The following is a 22,704-nucleotide window of genomic DNA, read 5'->3' as shown; positions in this document are numbered from 1 at the left end:
CAGTTCATTATGGCCCCATTGATGCCCCATATAATGCTCTATGCAGTCCATTATGGCCCCATAGATGCCCCATATAATGCTCTATGCAGTTCCTTATGGCCCCATAGATGCCCCATATAATGCTCCATGCAGTTCATTATGGCCCCATATAATACTCCATGCAGTTCTTTATGGCCCCATAGATGCCCCATATAATGCTCTATACAGTTCATTATGGTCCCATAGATGCCCCATATAATGCTCTATGCAGTTCATTATGGCCCCATAGATTCCCCATATAATGCTCCATGCAGCTGTTTATGGTCCCATAGATGCCTCATATAATGCTCCATGCAGTTCTTTATGGCCCCATAGATGCCCCATATAATGCCCCATGCAGTTCTTTATGGTTCCATAGATGCCCCATATAATGCTCCATGCAGTTCATTATGGCCCCATATAATGCTCTATGCAGTTCATTATGGCCCCATAGATGCCCCATATAATGCTCCATGCAGTTCATTATGGCCCCATATAATGCTCCATGCAGTAATTTATGGCCCCATAGATGCCACATATAATGCTCTATTCAGTTAATTATGGCCCCATAGATGCCCCATATAATGCTCCATGCAGATCTTTATGGCCCCATAGATGTTCCATATAGCATTGTGCCACATGTAATGCTGCTGCACTAAAAAAAAAATGACATACTCACCTCTCGTCGCTGCCCGCTGCTCCTCAGCGTCCGTCTCTCCACACTGACTGTTCAGGCAGAGGGCGGCGCGCACACTAAAACATCATTGTACCCTCTGACCTGAACAGTCACTGCAGAGGACGTGGAAGATGGAGCAGCGGTGGATCGCGGAAGGGTGAATATGACATACTCACCTGCTCCCGGCGCTCCTGGAGCGGTCCCCGCATGTCCCACATCTCCGGGAGCGGCAGCTTCTTCCTGTAGTGAGTCACATGGCGCCGCTTATTACAGTAATGAATATGCGGCTCCACCCCTATGGGAGTGGAGTCCATATTCATAACTTTAATGAGTGGTACCAGTGACCACTGAACAGGGGAAGAAGCTGCCGCGCCCGAAGACCATGGGACATGTGAGGACCGCGCCAGGAGTGCTGGCAGCAGGTGAGTATTTGACAGGCGTTGCTCCCCCTCACCCGCCGACCCCCCCGCCTTCCATGACTCGAGTATAAGCCGAGAGGGGTACTTTCAGCCCATTTGTTTGGTTTGAAAATCTCGGTTTATACTCGAGTATATACAGTATCTTAGTGGGTCCCTGAGGTCTATTTTCATTTTGCGTCGTGATGAAAGTAGTTCACACATGCCATTGTTGTAAATGACTTGTATAAGGTAAATGACTGTGGTATAAGGTAACATATTTTGCATTCAAAATCTTCCAGATGTCTCTTCTCAAAGGTTGGCCAGTATCAAACTGTGCTTTACAGTTTTGTGATCAAAGGAAATATTATTATCTTAAAAACTATTTGTTGACCCAATCAAACCTAATACAAATATACAAATAAATGAACAAATATATGGGACTTACAACATCTGGAATGACTTCAATAACCAAACAATTAACTCATATTTTGAGAACATTTCACATTTTCTGTCTAATGATTTCCCCCCCTCAGGCAGTACAGGGGTAACACAAAAACACAAAGCACACTTGTTGCTATTTTCTCTCTGAGTAATAAAAAAAGCTCATGTGTCTTTTCTTCCTTTCACAGTGAATTATTCACAACTGTTCTTGATATGCTGGGTGTCCTTATTAATGGGACCCTCGCTTCTGATCTCTCCAGTGTCTGTCAAGGAAGTTCAGATGAGAACAAAAGGGCTTATATGAACCTGGTGAAAAAGCTTAAGGTAGTATTGCATGCTGAGTCCTACCGTACCGCTGACAATATCCAGAAGGAAAATAAAATATGTGCTTTAATGAAAAACATAGGCTCGTGCTACAGAATTTCTGAATACAAATGTCCAAAGAGCAAGAAAAAGACAGGCTATATAAAGAAGGGATCACCAGATTGAATCACAAGATAGCAAATGTGTTTTTATTACTGAACAGTGCACACAAAAATACATAACAACAATTAAAAAGTCAAAAAAGACTACACACGAGATCAACCATGTGAGGTGATCCACCGCATCAGGAAGTGCATGGAAAACATACACATTGATCTGAATGAAATGCAAAATATTACATACTCCCTATAAATTGTCCTATACAATTCCATAAAATGCAAGGTATCAAATAGGGAAAAGAAAGCAGAACAACAATATAGCATACCTGCAGCAAGCGTTGTTTGCCCCTACAGGAGCATGGATATTTTGCTTAGGTTGCCTTACCCTCATTATAACATACACCATTGGCATCATTATATGCTTGCTGCAGGTATGCTATATTGTTGTTCTGCTTTCTTTTCCCTATTGATTTGTTGTTGGCATTTTGCAGGTCTTGCCATTTTCATGGGATGCTTTATTTCACTGCAAGCATTTTCATATGGTTAGCAATCCTCTTTTGATTATAAATCGAATTAGGTTTTTCTACCTACATAGTTCTAGAATTACCCATGTTGGCTGTATTTATGTCTTGCATTTTAGGGAATTGTGTAGGACAATTTATAGGGAGTATGTAATATTTTGTATTTCATTCAGATCAATGTGTATATTTTCCATGCACTTCCTGAAGGGGTTGATCACCTCACATGGTTGATCTCGTCTGTTGTCTTTTTTGACTTTTTAATTGTTTTTATGTATTTTTGTGTGTAGCTGTTCATTAATAAAAACGCACTTGTTATCTTGTGATTCTATCTGGTGATCCCTTCTTTATATAGCCTGTCTTTTTCTTGTTCTTTGTACATATATATGATTTACTGGCTATAGGAGATCCCAGTAATGTACTTATAGTGGTGCCCTCCTTATTTTTCGTGTTTAGAATTTCTCAATATTTTACACTTAATAAGGTCTATAGTAGATTTAGATACAGGCTGCGACCACAGTTCTCTATTTTTTTCTGTATGTTAAAACAATGATCAATGAAAAGCTATCAACAGATTCTATTACTTGAAAAGTCTCATAAACGATCCATCATGATCTGATTTTTATTTTAAGAAGACCTGTTAGTCCTCCTGACATGTCTATTACAGTAAACACTTGTGTTTTTCGTGGAGGAACCATTTAGGAGCTGCTTCTTTTAGAACTTTGTGTTGTGCATTGTGTGGTCCCACTATTATCCATCTTGCAACTATAAATGACAACTGAATGTGAACTGTGATGACTTTTATAGACAACATAGCTTAAAGGGGTTTTCCTATCAAATCAATTGGCCACTTTATCATAATTTTAAGTTAAATTCACCTCCTGTTCTTGTTGGTGCACCCTAATTCATAAACTGCACATTTTTCGTGTTTTCAAAATGGCTGCTTATGGTAGAACATGTGACCAGAACCTATCCGTCAGCCGCCTCCAATTAAAAAATGTCTTTCCTACGTGCAGTGTATTTTAATTGAAGGATCTAATGGATATTTGGGGAAAAATAGTTCTGTGCAGCCTGTGAATAAATCTGCACTAATAAGCGGCTGGAGAAGAATGTGAAATACTTGTATACTAGTGGCACATAGTCATGTCCCCATCACATTTATGAAAATAGATATAGTTACATTGATTTATGATCTCAAATTAATATGTTTGTAATATATATTATGTTGTATAATAAATTTGTGGCATTGCATTGTTCCATAATTACTTGCACTTTATGTTTCCCTTTCCAGCTAAATTTGATTGCAGAAAGTTAAATCTACCTTCAGCTTTACATTTTGATGACCATTGACCACACATCTGGAGTAATGTTCTAAACTTCCCAAATTGTTGACTGTTACTGTTGCATATCGACTTCTGGTGAACTATAGAGGCCCATGCTTAAGTAGTAGAAAGCATGAGGGGTAGCGCTAAAAAATTGTGGCCGAGCAATGACTTGTCGGCATTGTGCACGGCTCTTCCACATTTCTGGAGTACAATGAGGAAGCACAGTGAGAGGTCCATAGAAATAGATGGAAGTAAGGTTAATAGAGAAACAACTCGTTCAATAGGATATTTGGTAGACATTAGGTGATAGGAGATAGGAGACTACTTTTTAATACCCAATTTACAGCAAGCCAATGGTGCTCTGTCAGCGTATAAAGGCCAGAATATTTTTTCAACATACTGAATGTGTCAACATCCCAATACATTTTAATAGCCAAATGTACAGTATGCCAATACAGTGTCCTCTTGGCATATATTAAGCTGGGTCCTAACTGAATCAAAAATTATAGTGGATAGTTCTTTTAAAAAATGTGTGCAAAAAAAGTTATAGAAAAATATACGCTGATGTATAGGCATACCGATGAATTTGTACTCAGAAATTTGGGGCCTCTCCAAACAAAAACAATGAATATGGTGCTGGAATTTGTCATTGGCAATTGAACCTCTAAACCTTCAAGCTGGCCAGTGCATGGACACAAGGATTACCTCTATTGTATTGCTATTGACTTCATAATCAGTTTTTCGATGTGGAATCTATGAAAATGCTGTGATTTTTAAAATGTGCAGCACATTCAATTTTTTTGTTCACACTTTTAATTTGAATAAAGTTAAAAATCTCCTATTCACATGTTGAAATGGCTTTAAAGAGGTTCTGTTACTTGTGCTATAAATATGTATTTACCTGGTCTACATGTCCTTCTTCTGGAGAATCTGGCTTCCCTTTATATTGTTCCTGAACGTCTCCACAGGTGTGGACATACCACGGTTGCAACTTATGCAGCTGCACAATTGCCCAAAGGAATAGGAGGCCCACCAAAGCAAAGCAGGTCTACCTCCAAAGGAGGTGGAAGTATGGATTTTGTTGAGCTATTGGATTGCAATGGGCTCATATATTGTTCTTGCACAATGGACCTCTTCTGTCTGTGTTTTCTCCCGTCTATTCATTCCTGAGATATGATTTGCTCTTCCTTGTATGTTCATCTCTTCTTGTTAGCCAAGTAGCCATGATCCTCAAGAAGACTTCAATAGATTGGATGATGACACCACCTTAGCTATCAATACCAGATTTACATACAAGGGAATCGGAGCATTGTAGTATTTAGACCAGGTAAAAAATTCCATATTTATGGCAAGTGACAGGAGGACCTCTTTAATACAGTAGCTGTTTAAATCTTGATGTATAACTGAAGCCACAACACTCTGCTGGATTTGCCACATGACAGACACCCAATGGGTCACATAAATCTAGAGGGCAGGTTGAGTTAGTTTGAGGTGTCCATTGTTTTAGAGGGATTTATCTGATCTTTAATGTTACCCTTTTCCCATTTTTGGAAAATTTCCCAGCTCAAAAATGCCATAATATTCAGTTTTTGTAGGATTCAAATGCTGATAATAAAAAAAGTGAGATGAGCGTTTGAATTGATGGACTTGTGAGCTTAGAGAAGGACTGCTTTGTTTTTACTGACGAAAGAATAACCTTTGTAAAATTGAGGTTATCCTCATATATTCTCTACAGAACGGGCAGAAGAACAGTACTGTAAGTTATGTATGCAGTCTCCATTAGAAAATGTCATGCACAGTTATGAGCTGAAATATGCAAAACCCATAATTAATTAACTAAAGATGCAAAAGCTTTAAATTGCTTATTTTCAAAGTCAATAATTAGTATGTTTTTTTTATATATAATTAACAGTATGGTCATTGGACATAATTTTCCAACAGCAGAGTATAAAATAAGAGCACAGCCTCAATTTAAACAGCTGTCCCAGAGGAAAATAGAACCTTACTCTGTTAATCACCAAAACATAACACTTTTTTTCATTAAATTTATCTTAAAAGAAAAGTTCTTGTTTCTACATATTGCTGTTACATACTTGTTGTGGTGCCATTGGATATTCTTATATTTCCCTCTCATGACATCCACATAACGCATCTGTAATGTTAAGGGATTGAGCTACAAAGCATATGTGACTTCCAGAACTGGCATGGATGAAATCCAGAGATCAGCAGGGGCCAGCACAAGTATATAACAGTATTATCTAGCCATTTTTTAAAAAAATGATTTCAATTGAAAAAATAATGCAATTTGAATGATGTAGCAGAGGAACTCCCACTAGAGGATCGTCCGGCTTGCAAAAATGCCGTCTGCATGTGTGATAAACATAATAAAAAAGTTCTTAGTCACAATTCTCTCTCACAGTGCAGCCTAATTGATTCCTTGCCAATGTATGTTTACTTTGTTAAAGCCATGATATAACCATGACGACTCCTGTCAATCACTGGCTGCAGCGTTTATGTTAGTGTATTCAGCCCCATAGTCCAGTGGGAGACAATGGAAAAGCAATGCTAGATCTGTGGATAATATAAAAGGATTAGGCTGCCGTCACACTATCAGTATTTGGTCAGTATTTCACATCAGTATTTGTAGCCAAAACCAGGAGTGGGTGATAAATACAGAAGTGGTGCATATGTTTCTATTATACTTTCTTCTATTTGTTCCACTCCTGGTTTTGGCTTACAAATACTGATGTAAAATACTGACCAAATACTGCTAGTGTGACGGCAGCCTTAGGGTTATCATATGACCATTTTTAATTATGTTATAGCATCTACAGCCCCAAACCCATTAGTTGATTAATGATGATGTATCTGTGTTGGCAGTCAGTGCGTTGCGTTTGGTTACAATATCACAGGAGCAATCCTATCAAAATACAATCAATTCCAGAGACATAGGGTACCGTCACACTATAACATTTCGATTGCTACGACGGTACGATTCGTGACGTTCCAGCGATATCGTTACGATATCGCTGTGTCTGACACGCAGCAGCGATCAGGGATCCTGCTGAGAATCGTACGTCGTAGCAGATCGTATGGAACTTTCTTTCATCGCTGGATCTCCCGCTGTCATCGCTAGATCGGTGTGTGTGACACCGATCTAGCGATGCGATCCAGCGATGTGTTCGCTTGTAACCAGGGTAAACATCGGGTAACTAAGCGCAGGGCCGCGCTTAGTTACCCGATGTTTACCCTGGTTACAAGCGTTAAACTAAAAAAAAAACAAACAGCACATACTTACATTCTGGTGTCCGTCAGGTCCCTTGCCGTCTCTGCTTCCCGCACTGTGACTGCCGGCCGTAAAGTGAAAGCAGAGCACAGCGGCTGTGCTTTCACTTTCACTTTACGGCCGGCAGTCACTGAGTGCGGGAAGCAGACTGCAAGGGACCTGACGGACACCAGAATGTAAGTATGTGCTGTTTTTTTTTTTTTAGTTTAACGCTTGTAACCAGGGTAAACATCGGGTAACTAAGCGCGGTCCTGCGCTTAGTTACCCGATGTTTACCCTGGTTACCCAGGGACCTCGGCATCGTTGGTCGCTGGAGAGCTGTCTGTGTGACAGCTCCCCAGCGACCACACTACGATTTACCTACGATCACGGCCAGGTCATATCGCTGGTCGTGATCGTAGGTAAATCGTATAGTGTGACGGTACCCATACTCATACCTGGTCATCTCAATTTAATGTTCTAAAGACAATGGCGAAACTAGGTGATTGGTTTACATCATCGCTTGTCAACTCTATAAGATTAGATGTCTCGTACACATTGAATATGTTACAAGGCTTCTCACTGTGCTTTAGGTAAATGCCTGTTATTGACCGTGGACTGATGTCAAGACTAATAAATACAAAAAAAGTCACATAAAATATCCGTATTTGTGTTAAAAAAGAGTGAATTAAATGTGAAGACAAATGTCTCTGCTAAAACTAATTAAGTTCAAAGATTTACTGCCTTAAAGAAGCACTCCTCCTCCCATCAAAATGTTTATCCTCTTAATATATTGCTATCATCATATCACTGTGTACTTACAATTGCTCATTTTTCCTTTCTTCTGTTTTCCATTAGGTCTATGACTTCATGTGATTGAAAACAGACTATCTGTGTTTTTCTACGATCTCTGTAGATACAGGGAGCCTGTTTTATCTGTATTTGTTAGTATTAAAACTACAATCTTATATCACTGACAAAAAGGAAACAAGGAAGACAGATGAAAGCAAGGGGGTGGGAACAGCTGGGTCAGGAGTTGAAGAGGAGATGGATCTGGATTGGTAGGGACATTTCAGTGATGTAGGATTGTAGTTCTAATGATGGCTCACGCAAGGAAAACATACTTCCTGTTTCTACATAGAGCTTAGGCTAGGTTCACACTACGTTATGTGAACCCGTTTAACGGACTACGTTACACCGCGGCATAACGCGGTGTAACGTAGTCCGTTAACGCCGCCATTGTTTGTAATGGCGAACGCATCGCTAGCGCACGCCCACATTGGGCGTGTGCTAGCGATGTGCCGTCATTTTAGTGACGGACCGCGATCGTAGCTGACTCGCACTGAGATAAACGTCACTCAGCGGAGAAGCACGTGGCTGTGCCAATCGCACACAGCGATGGGAAAGAAACTCTGCTGCAGATCTGTGATTATAGGCACACAGACACAGAGTGAAAATGGCACTAAACGCTGACCCTGTTAGCTTTACAGGTGTACGCAAGCCCCACGGGGGCAGGGGAACCGGTAGTTGACTCCAAGCACACATAGAACTCCTCTCTGGAGAAGCCGGAATTCTAGAGGCCTAACGCCAGCCCAGAATTTGTACACATAATCTTGGGATCTATCCTGTGCAGCCAAAGAATCCCCACGCCTAACACTGCATTTAATCACATGTCATAGATCTAATGGAAACCTGGGTAGAATGGCAAAATGAGCAATTGTAAGTGCACAGTGTTATATCATATGTTGACTGCAATATCTTAAGAGGATAAACATTTTGATGGGAGTTCTTCATTAAATTTACTAGGATTAATGATGGACTTGTGTTGGTGGTGTGATTAGCTGTACCTCCTATCTCCTAACAGAAAGAACTTGGTGATAAATGCTCTGAGAGCATAGATAAAGTCCGACAACTTTTGCCATTGCCAAAGCAAACACGTGATGTCATAACCTGTGAGCCGATGGGATCCCTTATTGACACCAAAGGCAACAAAATTGCTGGATTTGACTCTATTGACAAGAAACAGGTAAGACTCTGCATACGATGTACATGATTGCATCAACAATCATGAAGCACGCTTTTCACTTTTTTAGAGAGGACTTAAAGGGAACCTGTCACCCCGTTTTTTCAGATTGAGCTATAAATACTGTTAAATAGGGCCTGCGCTGTGCGTTACTATAGTGTATGTAGTGTACCCTGATTCCCCATGTATGCTGAGAAATACATTACCAAAGTCGCCGTTTTCGCCTGTCAATCAGGCTGGTCTGGTCAGGTGGGCGTGTTCACAGCGCTCTTTTCTTCCCCAGCTTTCCGTTGGTGGCGTAGTGGTGTGCGCATGTCCAAGGTCCGAATTCCCTGCGCCCACGTGAAGACACAGCGCGCGATCTGCGCTGTCATCCCTTTCATCGGTGGGGGCGGCCATCTTCCTGGGGCCGCGCGTGCGCAGATGGAGTGCTCTGCTGCACGGGGCTTCAGGAAAATGGCCGCGGGATGCCACGCGTGCGCACAAGAGATCGCGGCGGCCATTTTCCCAAAGCCGAGATGCAAACCCGTGGGTTTCACGTGGGCGCAGGGAATTCGGACCTTGGACATGCGCACACCACTACGCCACCAACGGAAAGCTGGGGAAGAAAAGAGTGCTGTGAACACGCCCACCTGACCTGACCAGCCTGATTGACAGGCGAAAACGGCGACTTTGGGAATGTATTTCTCAGCATACATGGGGAATCAGGGTACACTACATACACTATAGTAACGCACAGCGCAGGCCCTATTTAACAGTATTTATAGCTCAATCTGAAAAACGGGGTGACAGGTTCCCTTTAATGAGTAACATGTCAACAATTTGTTTTATTTGCACATTCTGATTTTATATTTTGACTAGTTTCTTTTCACACTCTGTACATCTGAATATATAGCACAAATTGGGGCTGATATAATTTAGCTAGCTAACTTCAGACAGAGCAAGCTAAAGCTAGAGTCCTAAAATGGCCAAGTTTATCAAAGTGTGTCTCATGCTGTTTGATAAATAAATAGGGCAGCACACTGCAGCGCCAAAACATGCAAACTTGAAAAAACGAAATTTGAACTGCATTACTGCACTAGAAATATGAAAAATGAGAGCTTTTAGCGCACAAAAATGGCCAATTTTATGTGTACCTCGTAGCCACGTTAAGGCATCTCTCTTATACGAGGTCCTACGTTTGACCTACCTCACTGAGAATAAACGTCTCCATCTGAATGGGTACATGTAGAAACCTCTTCTTGGACTCAAATTCTCTCTCTATGTGGAGGGGTATTGGACCTACTATAATTTAAACACCTGAAGCTAGGAGGCGGGGAGTGCACGATCAGAAGGCTAGAGAATACATTTCAAAAACCTGACCTGCACATCCAAACATAGACTGAGTGTGAACAGGTGCTGAACCCAGAGTCGCCAACTCGTATATAGTTAAATAAATAGGGCAGCACACTGCAGCGCCAAAACATGCAAACTTGAAAAAACGAAATTTGAACTGCATTACTGCACTAGAAATATGAAAAATGAGAGCTTTTAGCGCACAAAAATGGCCAATTTTATGTGTACCTCGTAGCCACGTTAAGGCATCTCTCTTATACGAGGTCCTACGTTTGACCTACCTCACTGAGAATAAACGTCTCCATCTGAATGGGTACATGTAGAAACCTCTTCTTGGACTCAAATTCTCTCTCTATGTGGAGGGGTATTGGACCTACTATAATTAAAACACCTGAAGCTAGGAGGCGGGGAGTGCACGATCAGAAGGCTAGAGAATACATTTCAAAAACCTGACCTGCACATCCAAACATAGACTGAGTGTGAACAGGTGCTGAACCCAGAGTCGCCAATTCGTATATAGTTAAATAAATAGGGCAGCACACTGCAGCGCCAAAACATGCAAACTTGAAAAAACGAAATTTGAACTGCATTACTGCACTAGAAATATGAAAAATGAGAGCTTTTAGCGCACAAAAATGGCCAATTTTATGTGTACCTCGTAGCCACGTTAAGGCATCTCTCTTATACGAGGTCCTACGTTTGACCTACCTCACTGAGAATAAACGTCTCCATCTGAATGGGTACATGTAGAAACCTCTTCTTGGACTCAAATTCTCTCTCTATGTGGAGGGGTATTGGACCTACTATAATTAAAACACCTGAAGCTAGGAGGCGGGGAGTGCACGATCAGAAGGCTAGAGAATACATTTCAAAAACCTGACCTGCACATCCAAACATAGACTGAGTGTGAACAGGTGCTGAACCCAGAGTCGCCAACTCGTATATAGTTAAATAAATAGGGCAGCACACTGCAGCGCCAAAACATGCAAACTTGAAAAAACGAAATTTGAACTGCATTACTGCACTAGAAATATGAAAAATGAGAGCTTTTAGCGCACAAAAATGGCCAATTTTATGTGTACCTCGTAGCCACGTTAAGGCATCTCTCTTATACGAGGTCCTACGTTTGACCTACCTCACTGAGAATAAACGTCTCCATCTGAATGGGTACATGTAGAAACCTCTTCTTGGACTCAAATTCTCTCTCTATGTGGAGGGGTATTGGACCTACTATAATTAAAACACCTGAAGCTAGGAGGCGGGGAGTGCACGATCAGAAGGCTAGAGAATACATTTCAAAAACCTGACCTGCACATCCAAACATAGACTGAGTGTGAACAGGTGCTGAACCCAGAGTCGCCAATTCGTATATAGTTAAATAAATAGGGCAGCACACTGCAGCGCCAAAACATGCAAACTTGAAAAAACGAAATTTGAACTGCATTACTGCACTAGAAATATGAAAAATGAGAGCTTTTAGCGCACAAAAATGGCCAATTTTATGTGTACCTCGTAGCCACGTTAAGGCATCTCTCTTATACGAGGTCCTACGTTTGACCTACCTCACTGAGAATAAACGTCTCCATCTGAATGGGTACATGTAGAAACCTCTTCTTGGACTCAAATTCTCTCTCTATGTGGAGGGGTATTGGACCTACTATAATTAAAACACCTGAAGCTAGGAGGCGGGGAGTGCACGATCAGAAGGCTAGAGAATACATTTCAAAAACCTGACCTGCACATCCAAACATAGACTGAGTGTGAACAGGTGCTGAACCCAGAGTCGCCAACTCGTATATAGTTAAATAAATAGGGCAGCACACTGCAGCGCCAAAACATGCAAACTTGAAAAAACGAAATTTGAACTGCATTACTGCACTAGAAATATGAAAAATGAGAGCTTTTAGCGCACAAAAATGGCCAATTTTATGTGTACCTCGTAGCCACGTTAAGGCATCTCTCTTATACGAGGTCCTACGTTTGACCTACCTCACTGAGAATAAACGTCTCCATCTGAATGGGTACATGTAGAAACCTCTTCTTGGACTCAAATTCTCTCTCTATGTGGAGGGGTATTGGACCTACTATAATTAAAACACCTGAAGCTAGGAGGCGGGGAGTGCACGATCAGAAGGCTAGAGAATACATTTCAAAAACCTGACCTGCACATCCAAACATAGACTGAGTGTGAACAGGTGCTGAACCCAGAGTCGCCAACTCGTATATAGTTAAATAAATAGGGCAGCACACTGCAGCGCCAAAACATGCAAACTTGAAAAAACGAAATTTGAACTGCATTACTGCACTAGAAATATGAAAAATGAGAGCTTTTAGCGCACAAAAATGGCCAATTTTATGTGTACCTCGTAGCCACGTTAAGGCATCTCTCTTATACGAGGTCCTACGTTTGACCTACCTCACTGAGAATAAACGTCTCCATCTGAATGGGTACATGTAGAAACCTCTTCTTGGACTCAAATTCTCTCTCTATGTGGAGGGGTATTGGACCTACTATAATTAAAACACCTGAAGCTAGGAGGCGGGGAGTGCACGATCAGAAGGCTAGAGAATACATTTCAAAAACCTGACCTGCACATCCAAACATAGACTGAGTGTGAACAGGTGCTGAACCCAGAGTCGCCAACTCGTATATAGTTAAATAAATAGGGCAGCACACTGCAGCGCCAAAACATGCAAACTTGAAAAAACGAAATTTGAACTGCATTACTGCACTAGAAATATGAAAAATGAGAGCTTTTAGCGCACAAAAATGGCCAATTTTATGTGTACCTCGTAGCCACGTTAAGGCATCTCTCTTATACGAGGTCCTACGTTTGACCTACCTCACTGAGAATAAACGTCTCCATCTGAATGGGTACATGTAGAAACCTCTTCTTGGACTCAAATTCTCTCTCTATGTGGAGGGGTATTGGACCTACTATAATTAAAACACCTGAAGCTAGGAGGCGGGGAGTGCACGATCAGAAGGCTAGAGAATACATTTCAAAAACCTGACCTGCACATCCAAACATAGACTGAGTGTGAACAGGTGCTGAACCCAGAGTCGCCAACTCGTATATAGTTAAATAAATAGGGCAGCACACTGCAGCGCCAAAACATGCAAACTTGAAAAAACGAAATTTGAACTGCATTACTGCACTAGAAATATGAAAAATGAGAGCTTTTAGCGCACAAAAATGGCCAATTTTATGTGTACCTCGTAGCCACGTTAAGTCATCTCTCTTATACGAGGTCCTACGTTTGACCTACCTCACTGAGAATAAACGTCTCCATCTGAATGGGTACATGTAGAAACCTCTTCTTGGACTCAAATTCTCTCTCTATGTGGAGGGGTATTGGACCTACTATAATTAAAACACCTGAAGCTAGGAGGCGGGGAGTGCACGATCAGAAGGCTAGAGAATACATTTCAAAAACCTGACCTGCACATCCAAACATAGACTGAGTGTGAACAGGTGCTGAACCCAGAGTCGCCAACTCGTATATAGTTAAATAAATAGGGCAGCACACTGCAGCGCCAAAACATGCAAACTTGAAAAAACGAAATTTGAACTGCATTACTGCACTAGAAATATGAAAAATGAGAGCTTTTAGCGCACAAAAATGGCCAATTTTATGTGTACCTCGTAGCCACGTTAAGGCATCTCTCTTATACGAGGTCCTACGTTTGACCTACCTCACTGAGAATAAACGTCTCCATCTGAATGGGTACATGTAGAAACCTCTTCTTGGACTCAAATTCTCTCTCTATGTGGAGGGGTATTGGACCTACTATAATTAAAACACCTGAAGCTAGAAAGCGGGGAGTGCACGATCAGAAGGCTAGAGAATACATTTCAAAAACCTGACCTGCACATCCAAACATAGACTGAGTGTGAACAGGTGCTGAACCCAGAGTCGCCAACTCGTATATAGTTAAATAAATAGGGCAGCACACTGCAGCGCCAAAACATGCAAACTTGAAAAAACGAAATTTGAACTGCATTACTGCACTAGAAATATGAAAAATGAGAGCTTTTAGCGCACAAAAATGGCCAATTTTATGTGTACCTCGTAGCCACGTTAAGGCATCTCTCTTATACGAGGTCCTACGTTTGACCTACCTCACTGAGAATAAACGTCTCCATCTGAATGGGTACATGTAGAAACCTCTTCTTGGACTCAAATTCTCTCTCTATGTGGAGGGGTATTGGACCTACTATAATTAAAACACCTGAAGCTAGGAGGCGGGGAGTGCACGATCAGAAGGCTAGAGAATACATTTCAAAAACCTGACCTGCACATCCAAACATAGACTGAGTGTGAACAGGTGCTGAACCCAGAGTCGCCAACTCGTATATAGTTAAATAAATAGGGCAGCACACTGCAGCGCCAAAACATGCAAACTTGAAAAAACGAAATTTGAACTGCATTACTGCACTAGAAATATGAAAAATGAGAGCTTTTAGCGCACAAAAATGGCCAATTTTATGTGTACCTCGTAGCCACGTTAAGGCATCTCTCTTATACGAGGTCCTACGTTTGACCTACCTCACTGAGAATAAACGTCTCCATCTGAATGGGTACATGTAGAAACCTCTTCTTGGACTCAAATTCTCTCTCTATGTGGAGGGGTATTGGACCTACTATAATTAAAACACCTGAAGCTAGGAGGCGGGGAGTGCACGATCAGAAGGCTAGAGAATACATTTCAAAAACCTGACCTGCACATCCAAACATAGACTGAGTGTGAACAGGTGCTGAACCCAGAGTCGCCAACTCGTATATAGTTAAATAAATAGGGCAGCACACTGCAGCGCCAAAACATGCAAACTTGAAAAAACGAAATTTGAACTGCATTACTGCACTAGAAATATGAAAAATGAGAGCTTTTAGCGCACAAAAATGGCCAATTTTATGTGTACCTCGTAGCCACGTTAAGGCATCTCTCTTATACGAGGTCCTACGTTTGACCTACCTCACTGAGAATAAACGTCTCCATCTGAATGGGTACATGTAGAAACCTCTTCTTGGACTCAAATTCTCTCTCTATGTGGAGGGGTATTGGACCTACTATAATTAAAACACCTGAAGCTAGGAGGCGGGGAGTGCACGATCAGAAGGCTAGAGAATACATTTCAAAAACCTGACCTGCACATCCAAACATAGACTGAGTGTGAACAGGTGCTGAACCCAGAGTCGCCAACTCGTATATAGTTAAATAAATAGGGCAGCACACTGCAGCGCCAAAACATGCAAACTTGAAAAAACGAAATTTGAACTGCATTACTGCACTAGAAATATGAAAAATGAGAGCTTTTAGCGCACAAAAATGGCCAATTTTATGTGTACCTCGTAGCCACGTTAAGGCATCTCTCTTATACGAGGTCCTACGTTTGACCTACCTCACTGAGAATAAACGTCTCCATCTGAATGGGTACATGTAGAAACCTCTTCTTGGACTCAAATTCTCTCTCTATGTGGAGGGGTATTGGACCTACTATAATTAAAACACCTGAAGCTAGGAGGCGGGGAGTGCACGATCAGAAGGCTAGAGAATACATTTCAAAAACCTGACCTGCACATCCAAACATAGACTGAGTGTGAACAGGTGCTGAACCCAGAGTCGCCAACTCGTATATAGTTAAATAAATAGGGCAGCACACTGCAGCGCCAAAACATGCAAACTTGAAAAAACGAAATTTGAACTGCATTACTGCACTAGAAATATGAAAAATGAGAGCTTTTAGCGCACAAAAATGGCCAATTTTATGTGTACCTCGTAGCCACGTTAAGGCATCTCTCTTATACGAGGTCCTACGTTTGACCTACCTCACTGAGAATAAACGTCTCCATCTGAATGGGTACATGTAGAAACCTCTTCTTGGACTCAAATTCTCTCTCTATGTGGAGGGGTATTGGACCTACTATAATTAAAACACCTGAAGCTAGGAGGCGGGGAGTGCACGATCAGAAGGCTAGAGAATACATTTCAAAAACCTGACCTGCACATCCAAACATAGACTGAGTGTGAACAGGTGCTGAACCCAGAGTCGCCAACTCGTATATAGTTAAATAAATAGGGCAGCACACTGCAGCGCCAAAACATGCAAACTTGAAAAAACGAAATTTGAACTGCATTACTGCACTAGAAATATGAAAAATGAGAGCTTTTAGCGCACAAAAATGGCCAATTTTATGTGTACCTCGTAGCCACGTTAAGGCATCTCTCTTATACGAGGTCCTACGTTTGACCTACCTCACTGAGAATAAACGTCTCCATCTGAATGGGTACATGTAGAAACCTCTTCTTGGACTCAAATTCTCTCTCTATGTGGAGGGGTATTGGACCTACTATAATTAAAACACCTGAAGCTAGGAGGCGGGGAGTGCACGATCAGAAGGCTAGAGAATACATTTCAAAAACCTGACCTGCACATCCAAACATAGACTGAGTGTGAACAGGTGCTGAACCCAGAGTCGCCAACTCGTATATAGTTAAATAAATAGGGCAGCACACTGCAGCGCCAAAACATGCAAACTTGAAAAAACGAAATTTGAACTGCATTACTGCACTAGAAATATGAAAAATGAGAGCTTTTAGCGCACAAAAATGGCCAATTTTATGTGTACCTCGTAGCCACGTTAAGGCATCTCTCTTATACGAGGTCCTACGTTTGACCTACCTCACTGAGAATAAACGTCTCCATCTGAATGGGTACATGTAGAAACCTCTTCTTGGACTCAAATTCTCTCTCTATGTGGAGGGGTATTGGACCTACTATAATTAAAACACCTGAAGCTAGGAGGCGGGGAGTGCACGATCAGAAGGCTAGAGAATACATTTCAAAAACCTGACCTGCACATCCAAACATAGACTGAGTGTGAACAGGTGCTGAACCCAGAGTCGCCAACTCGTATATAGTTAAATAAATAGGGCAGCACACTGCAGCGCCAAAACATGCAAACTTGAAAAAACGAAATTTGAACTGCATTACTGCACTAGAAATATGAAAAATGAGAGCTTTTAGCGCACAAAAATGGCCAATTTTATGTGTACCTCGTAGCCACGTTAAGGCATCTCTCTTATACGAGGTCCTACGTTTGACCTACCTCACTGAGAATAAACGTCTCCATCTGAATGGGTACATGTAGAAACCTCTTCTTGGACTCAAATTCTCTCTCTATGTGGAGGGGTATTGGACCTACTATAATTAAAACACCTGAAGCTAGGAGGCGGGGAGTGCACGATCAGAAGGCTAGAGAATACATTTCAAAAACCTGACCTGCACATCCAAACATAGACTGAGTGTGAACAGGTGCTGAACCCAGAGTCGCCAACTCGTATATAGTTAAATAAATAGGGCAGCACACTGCAGCGCCAAAACATGCAAACTTGAAAAAACGAAATTTGAACTGCATTACTGCACTAGAAATATGAAAAATGAGAGCTTTTAGCGCACAAAAATGGCCAATTTTATGTGTACCTCGTAGCCACGTTAAGGCATCTCTCTTATACGAGGTCCTACGTTTGACCTACCTCACTGAGAATAAACGTCTCCATCTGAATGGGTACATGTAGAAACCTCTTCTTGGACTCAAATTCTCTCTCTATGTGGAGGGGTATTGGACCTACTATAATTAAAACACCTGAAGCTAGGAGGCGGGGAGTGCACGATCAGAAGGCTAGAGAATACATTTCAAAAACCTGACCTGCACATCCAAACATAGACTGAGTGTGAACAGGTGCTGAACCCAGAGTCGCCAACTCGTATATAGTTAAATAAATAGGGCAGCACACTGCAGCGCCAAAACATGCAAACTTGAAAAAACGAAATTTGAACTGCATTACTGCACTAGAAATATGAAAAATGAGAGCTTTTAGCGCACAAAAATGGCCAATTTTATGTGTACCTCGTAGCCACGTTAAGGCATCTCTCTTATACGAGGTCCTACGTTTGACCTACCTCACTGAGAATAAACGTCTCCATCTGAATGGGTACATGTAGAAACCTCTTCTTGGACTCAAATTCTCTCTCTATGTGGAGGGGTATTGGACCTACTATAATTAAAACACCTGAAGCTAGGAGGCGGGGAGTGCACGATCAGAAGGCTAGAGAATACATTTCAAAAACCTGACCTGCACATCCAAACATAGACTGAGTGTGAACAGGTGCTGAACCCAGAGTCGCCAACTCGTATATAGTTAAATAAATAGGGCAGCACACTGCAGCGCCAAAACATGCAAACTTGAAAAAACGAAATTTGAACTGCATTACTGCACTAGAAATATGAAAAATGAGAGCTTTTAGCGCACAAAAATGGCCAATTTTATGTGTACCTCGTAGCCACGTTAAGGCATCTCTCTTATACGAGGTCCTACGTTTGACCTACCTCACTGAGAATAAACGTCTCCATCTGAATGGGTACATGTAGAAACCTCTTCTTGGACTCAAATTCTCTCTCTATGTGGAGGGGTATTGGACCTACTATAATTAAAACACCTGAAGCTAGGAGGCGGGGAGTGCACGATCAGAAGGCTAGAGAATACATTTCAAAAACCTGACCTGCACATCCAAACATAGACTGAGTGTGAACAGGTGCTGAACCCAGAGTCGCCAACTCGTATATAGTTAAATAAATAGGGCAGCACACTGCAGCGCCAAAACATGCAAACTTGAAAAAACGAAATTTGAACTGCATTACTGCACTAGAAATATGAAAAATGAGAGCTTTTAGCGCACAAAAATGGCCAATTTTATGTGTACCTCGTAGCCACGTTAAGGCATCTCTCTTATACGAGGTCCTACGTTTGACCTACCTCACTGAGAATAAACGTCTCCATCTGAATGGGTACATGTAGAAACCTCTTCTTGGACTCAAATTCTCTCTCTATGTGGAGGGGTATTGGACCTACTATAATTAAAACACCTGAAGCTAGGAGGCGGGGAGTGCACGATCAGAAGGCTAGAGAATACATTTCAAAAACCTGACCTGCACATCCAAACATAGACTGAGTGTGAACAGGTGCTGAACCCAGAGTCGCCAACTCGTATATAGTTAAATAAATAGGGCAGCACACTGCAGCGCCAAAACATGCAAACTTGAAAAAACGAAATTTGAACTGCATTACTGCACTAGAAATATGAAAAATGAGAGCTTTTAGCGCACAAAAATGGCCAATTTTATGTGTACCTCGTAGCCACGTTAAGGCATCTCTCTTATACGAGGTCCTACGTTTGACCTACCTCACTGAGAATAAACGTCTCCATCTGAATGGGTACATGTAGAAACCTCTTCTTGGACTCAAATTCTCTCTCTATGTGGAGGGGTATTGGACCTACTATAATTAAAACACCTGAAGCTAGGAGGCGGGGAGTGCACGATCAGAAGGCTAGAGAATACATTTCAAAAACCTGACCTGCACATCCAAACATAGACTGAGTGTGAACAGGTGCTGAACCCAGAGTCGCCAACTCGTATATAGTTAAATAAATAGGGCAGCACACTGCAGCGCCAAAACATGCAAACTTGAAAAAACGAAATTTGAACTGCATTACTGCACTAGAAATATGAAAAATGAGAGCTTTTAGCGCACAAAAATGGCCAATTTTATGTGTACCTCGTAGCCACGTTAAGGCATCTCTCTTATACGAGGTCCTACGTTTGACCTACCTCACTGAGAATAAACGTCTCCATCTGAATGGGTACATGTAGAAACCTCTTCTTGGACTCAAATTCTCTCTCTATGTGGAGGGGTATTGGACCTACTATAATTAAAACACCTGAAGCTAGGAGGCGGGGAGTGCACGATCAGAAGGCTAGAGAATACATTTCAAAAACCTGACCTGCACATCCAAACATAGACTGAGTGTGAACAGGTGCTGAACCCAGAGTCGCCAACTCGTATATAGTTAAATAAATAGGGCAGCACACTGCAGCGCCAAAACATGCAAACTTGAAAAAACGAAATTTGAACTGCATTACTGCACTAGAAATATGAAAAATGAGAGCTTTTAGCGCACAAAAATGGCCAATTTTATGTGTACCTCGTAGCCACGTTAAGGCATCTCTCTTATACGAGGTCCTACGTTTGACCTACCTCACTGAGAATAAACGTCTCCATCTGAATGGGTACATGTAGAAACCTCTTCTTGGACTCAAATTCTCTCTCTATGTGGAGGGGTATTGGACCTACTATAATTAAAACACCTGAAGCTAGGAGGCGGGGAGTGCACGATCAGAAGGCTAGAGAATACATTTCAAAAACCTGACCTGCACATCCAAACATAGACTGAGTGTGAACAGGTGCTGAACCCAGAGTCGCCAACTCGTATATAGTTAAATAAATAGGGCAGCACACTGCAGCGCCAAAACATGCAAACTTGAAAAAACGAAATTTGAACTGCATTACTGCACTAGAAATATGAAAAATGAGAGCTTTTAGCGCACAAAAATGGCCAATTTTATGTGTACCTCGTAGCCACGTTAAGGCATCTCTCTTATACGAGGTCCTACGTTTGACCTACCTCACTGAGAATAAACGTCTCCATCTGAATGGGTACATGTAGAAACCTCTTCTTGGACTCAAATTCTCTCTCTATGTGGAGGGGTATTGGACCTACTATAATTAAAACACCTGAAGCTAGGAGGCGGGGAGTGCACGATCAGAAGGCTAGAGAATACATTTCAAAAACCTGACCTGCACATCCAAACATAGACTGAGTGTGAACAGGTGCTGAACCCAGAGTCGCCAACTCGTATATAGTTAAATAAATAGGGCAGCACACTGCAGCGCCAAAACATGCAAACTTGAAAAAACGAAATTTGAACTGCATTACTGCACTAGAAATATGAAAAATGAGAGCTTTTAGCGCACAAAAATGGCCAATTTTATGTGTACCTCGTAGCCACGTTAAGGCATCTCTCTTATACGAGGTCCTACGTTTGACCTACCTCACTGAGAATAAACGTCTCCATCTGAATGGGTACATGTAGAAACCTCTTCTTGGACTCAAATTCTCTCTCTATGTGGAGGGGTATTGGACCTACTATAATTAAAACACCTGAAGCTAGGAGGCGGGGAGTGCACGATCAGAAGGCTAGAGAATACATTTCAAAAACCTGACCTGCACATCCAAACATAGACTGAGTGTGAACAGGTGCTGAACCCAGAGTCGCCAACTCGTATATAGTTAAATAAATAGGGCAGCACACTGCAGCGCCAAAACATGCAAACTTGAAAAAACGAAATTTGAACTGCATTACTGCACTAGAAATATGAAAAATGAGAGCTTTTAGCGCACAAAAATGGCCAATTTTATGTGTACCTCGTAGCCACGTTAAGGCATCTCTCTTATACGAGGTCCTACGTTTGACCTACCTCACTGAGAATAAACGTCTCCATCTGAATGGGTACATGTAGAAACCTCTTCTTGGACTCAAATTCTCTCTCTATGTGGAGGGGTATTGGACCTACTATAATTAAAACACCTGAAGCTAGGAGGCGGGGAGTGCACGATCAGAAGGCTAGAGAATACATTTCAAAAACCTGACCTGCACATCCAAACATAGACTGAGTGTGAACAGGTGCTGAACCCAGAGTCGCCAACTCGTATATAGTTAAATAAATAGGGCAGCACACTGCAGCGCCAAAACATGCAAACTTGAAAAAACGAAATTTGAACTGCATTACTGCACTAGAAATATGAAAAATGAGAGCTTTTAGCGCACAAAAATGGCCAATTTTATGTGTACCTCGTAGCCACGTTAAGGCATCTCTCTTATACGAGGTCCTACGTTTGACCTACCTCACTGAGAATAAACGTCTCCATCTGAATGGGTACATGTAGAAACCTCTTCTTGGACTCAAATTCTCTCTCTATGTGGAGGGGTATTGGACCTACTATAATTAAAACACCTGAAGCTAGGAGGCGGGGAGTGCACGATCAGAAGGCTAGAGAATACATTTCAAAAACCTGACCTGCACATCCAAACATAGACTGAGTGTGAACAGGTGCTGAACCCAGAGTCGCCAACTCGTATATAGTTAAATAAATAGGGCAGCACACTGCAGCGCCAAAACATGCAAACTTGAAAAAACGAAATTTGAACTGCATTACTGCACTAGAAATATGAAAAATGAGAGCTTTTAGCGCACAAAAATGGCCAATTTTATGTGTACCTCGTAGCCACGTTAAGGCATCTCTCTTATACGAGGTCCTACGTTTGACCTACCTCACTGAGAATAAACGTCTCCATCTGAATGGGTACATGTAGAAAC

General features: G+C 41.7%; 1 protein-coding gene across 1 annotated transcript in view; it reads left to right on the top strand.

Moving 5' to 3' along the window:
* The window catches only part of LOC138637828 (mediator of RNA polymerase II transcription subunit 12-like protein), a 293,681-nt gene that overhangs the window by 70,142 nt on the left and 200,835 nt on the right, over positions 1–22,704 (top strand). The window contains exons 4-5 of the mRNA XM_069726755.1: positions 1,722–1,857; positions 8,928–9,089. Of these exons, the coding sequence (XP_069582856.1) occupies positions 1,722–1,857; positions 8,928–9,089 (298 nt within the window). The remainder of the gene's footprint in view (positions 1–1,721; positions 1,858–8,927; positions 9,090–22,704) is intronic.

This window comes from Ranitomeya imitator, chromosome 5, assembly GCF_032444005.1.
Source record: "Ranitomeya imitator isolate aRanImi1 chromosome 5, aRanImi1.pri, whole genome shotgun sequence".
Taxonomy (NCBI): domain Eukaryota; kingdom Metazoa; phylum Chordata; class Amphibia; order Anura; family Dendrobatidae; genus Ranitomeya; species Ranitomeya imitator.
The sequence above is the reverse complement of the archived record's forward strand: the minus strand, read 5'-3'. Positions and strand labels throughout refer to the sequence as shown.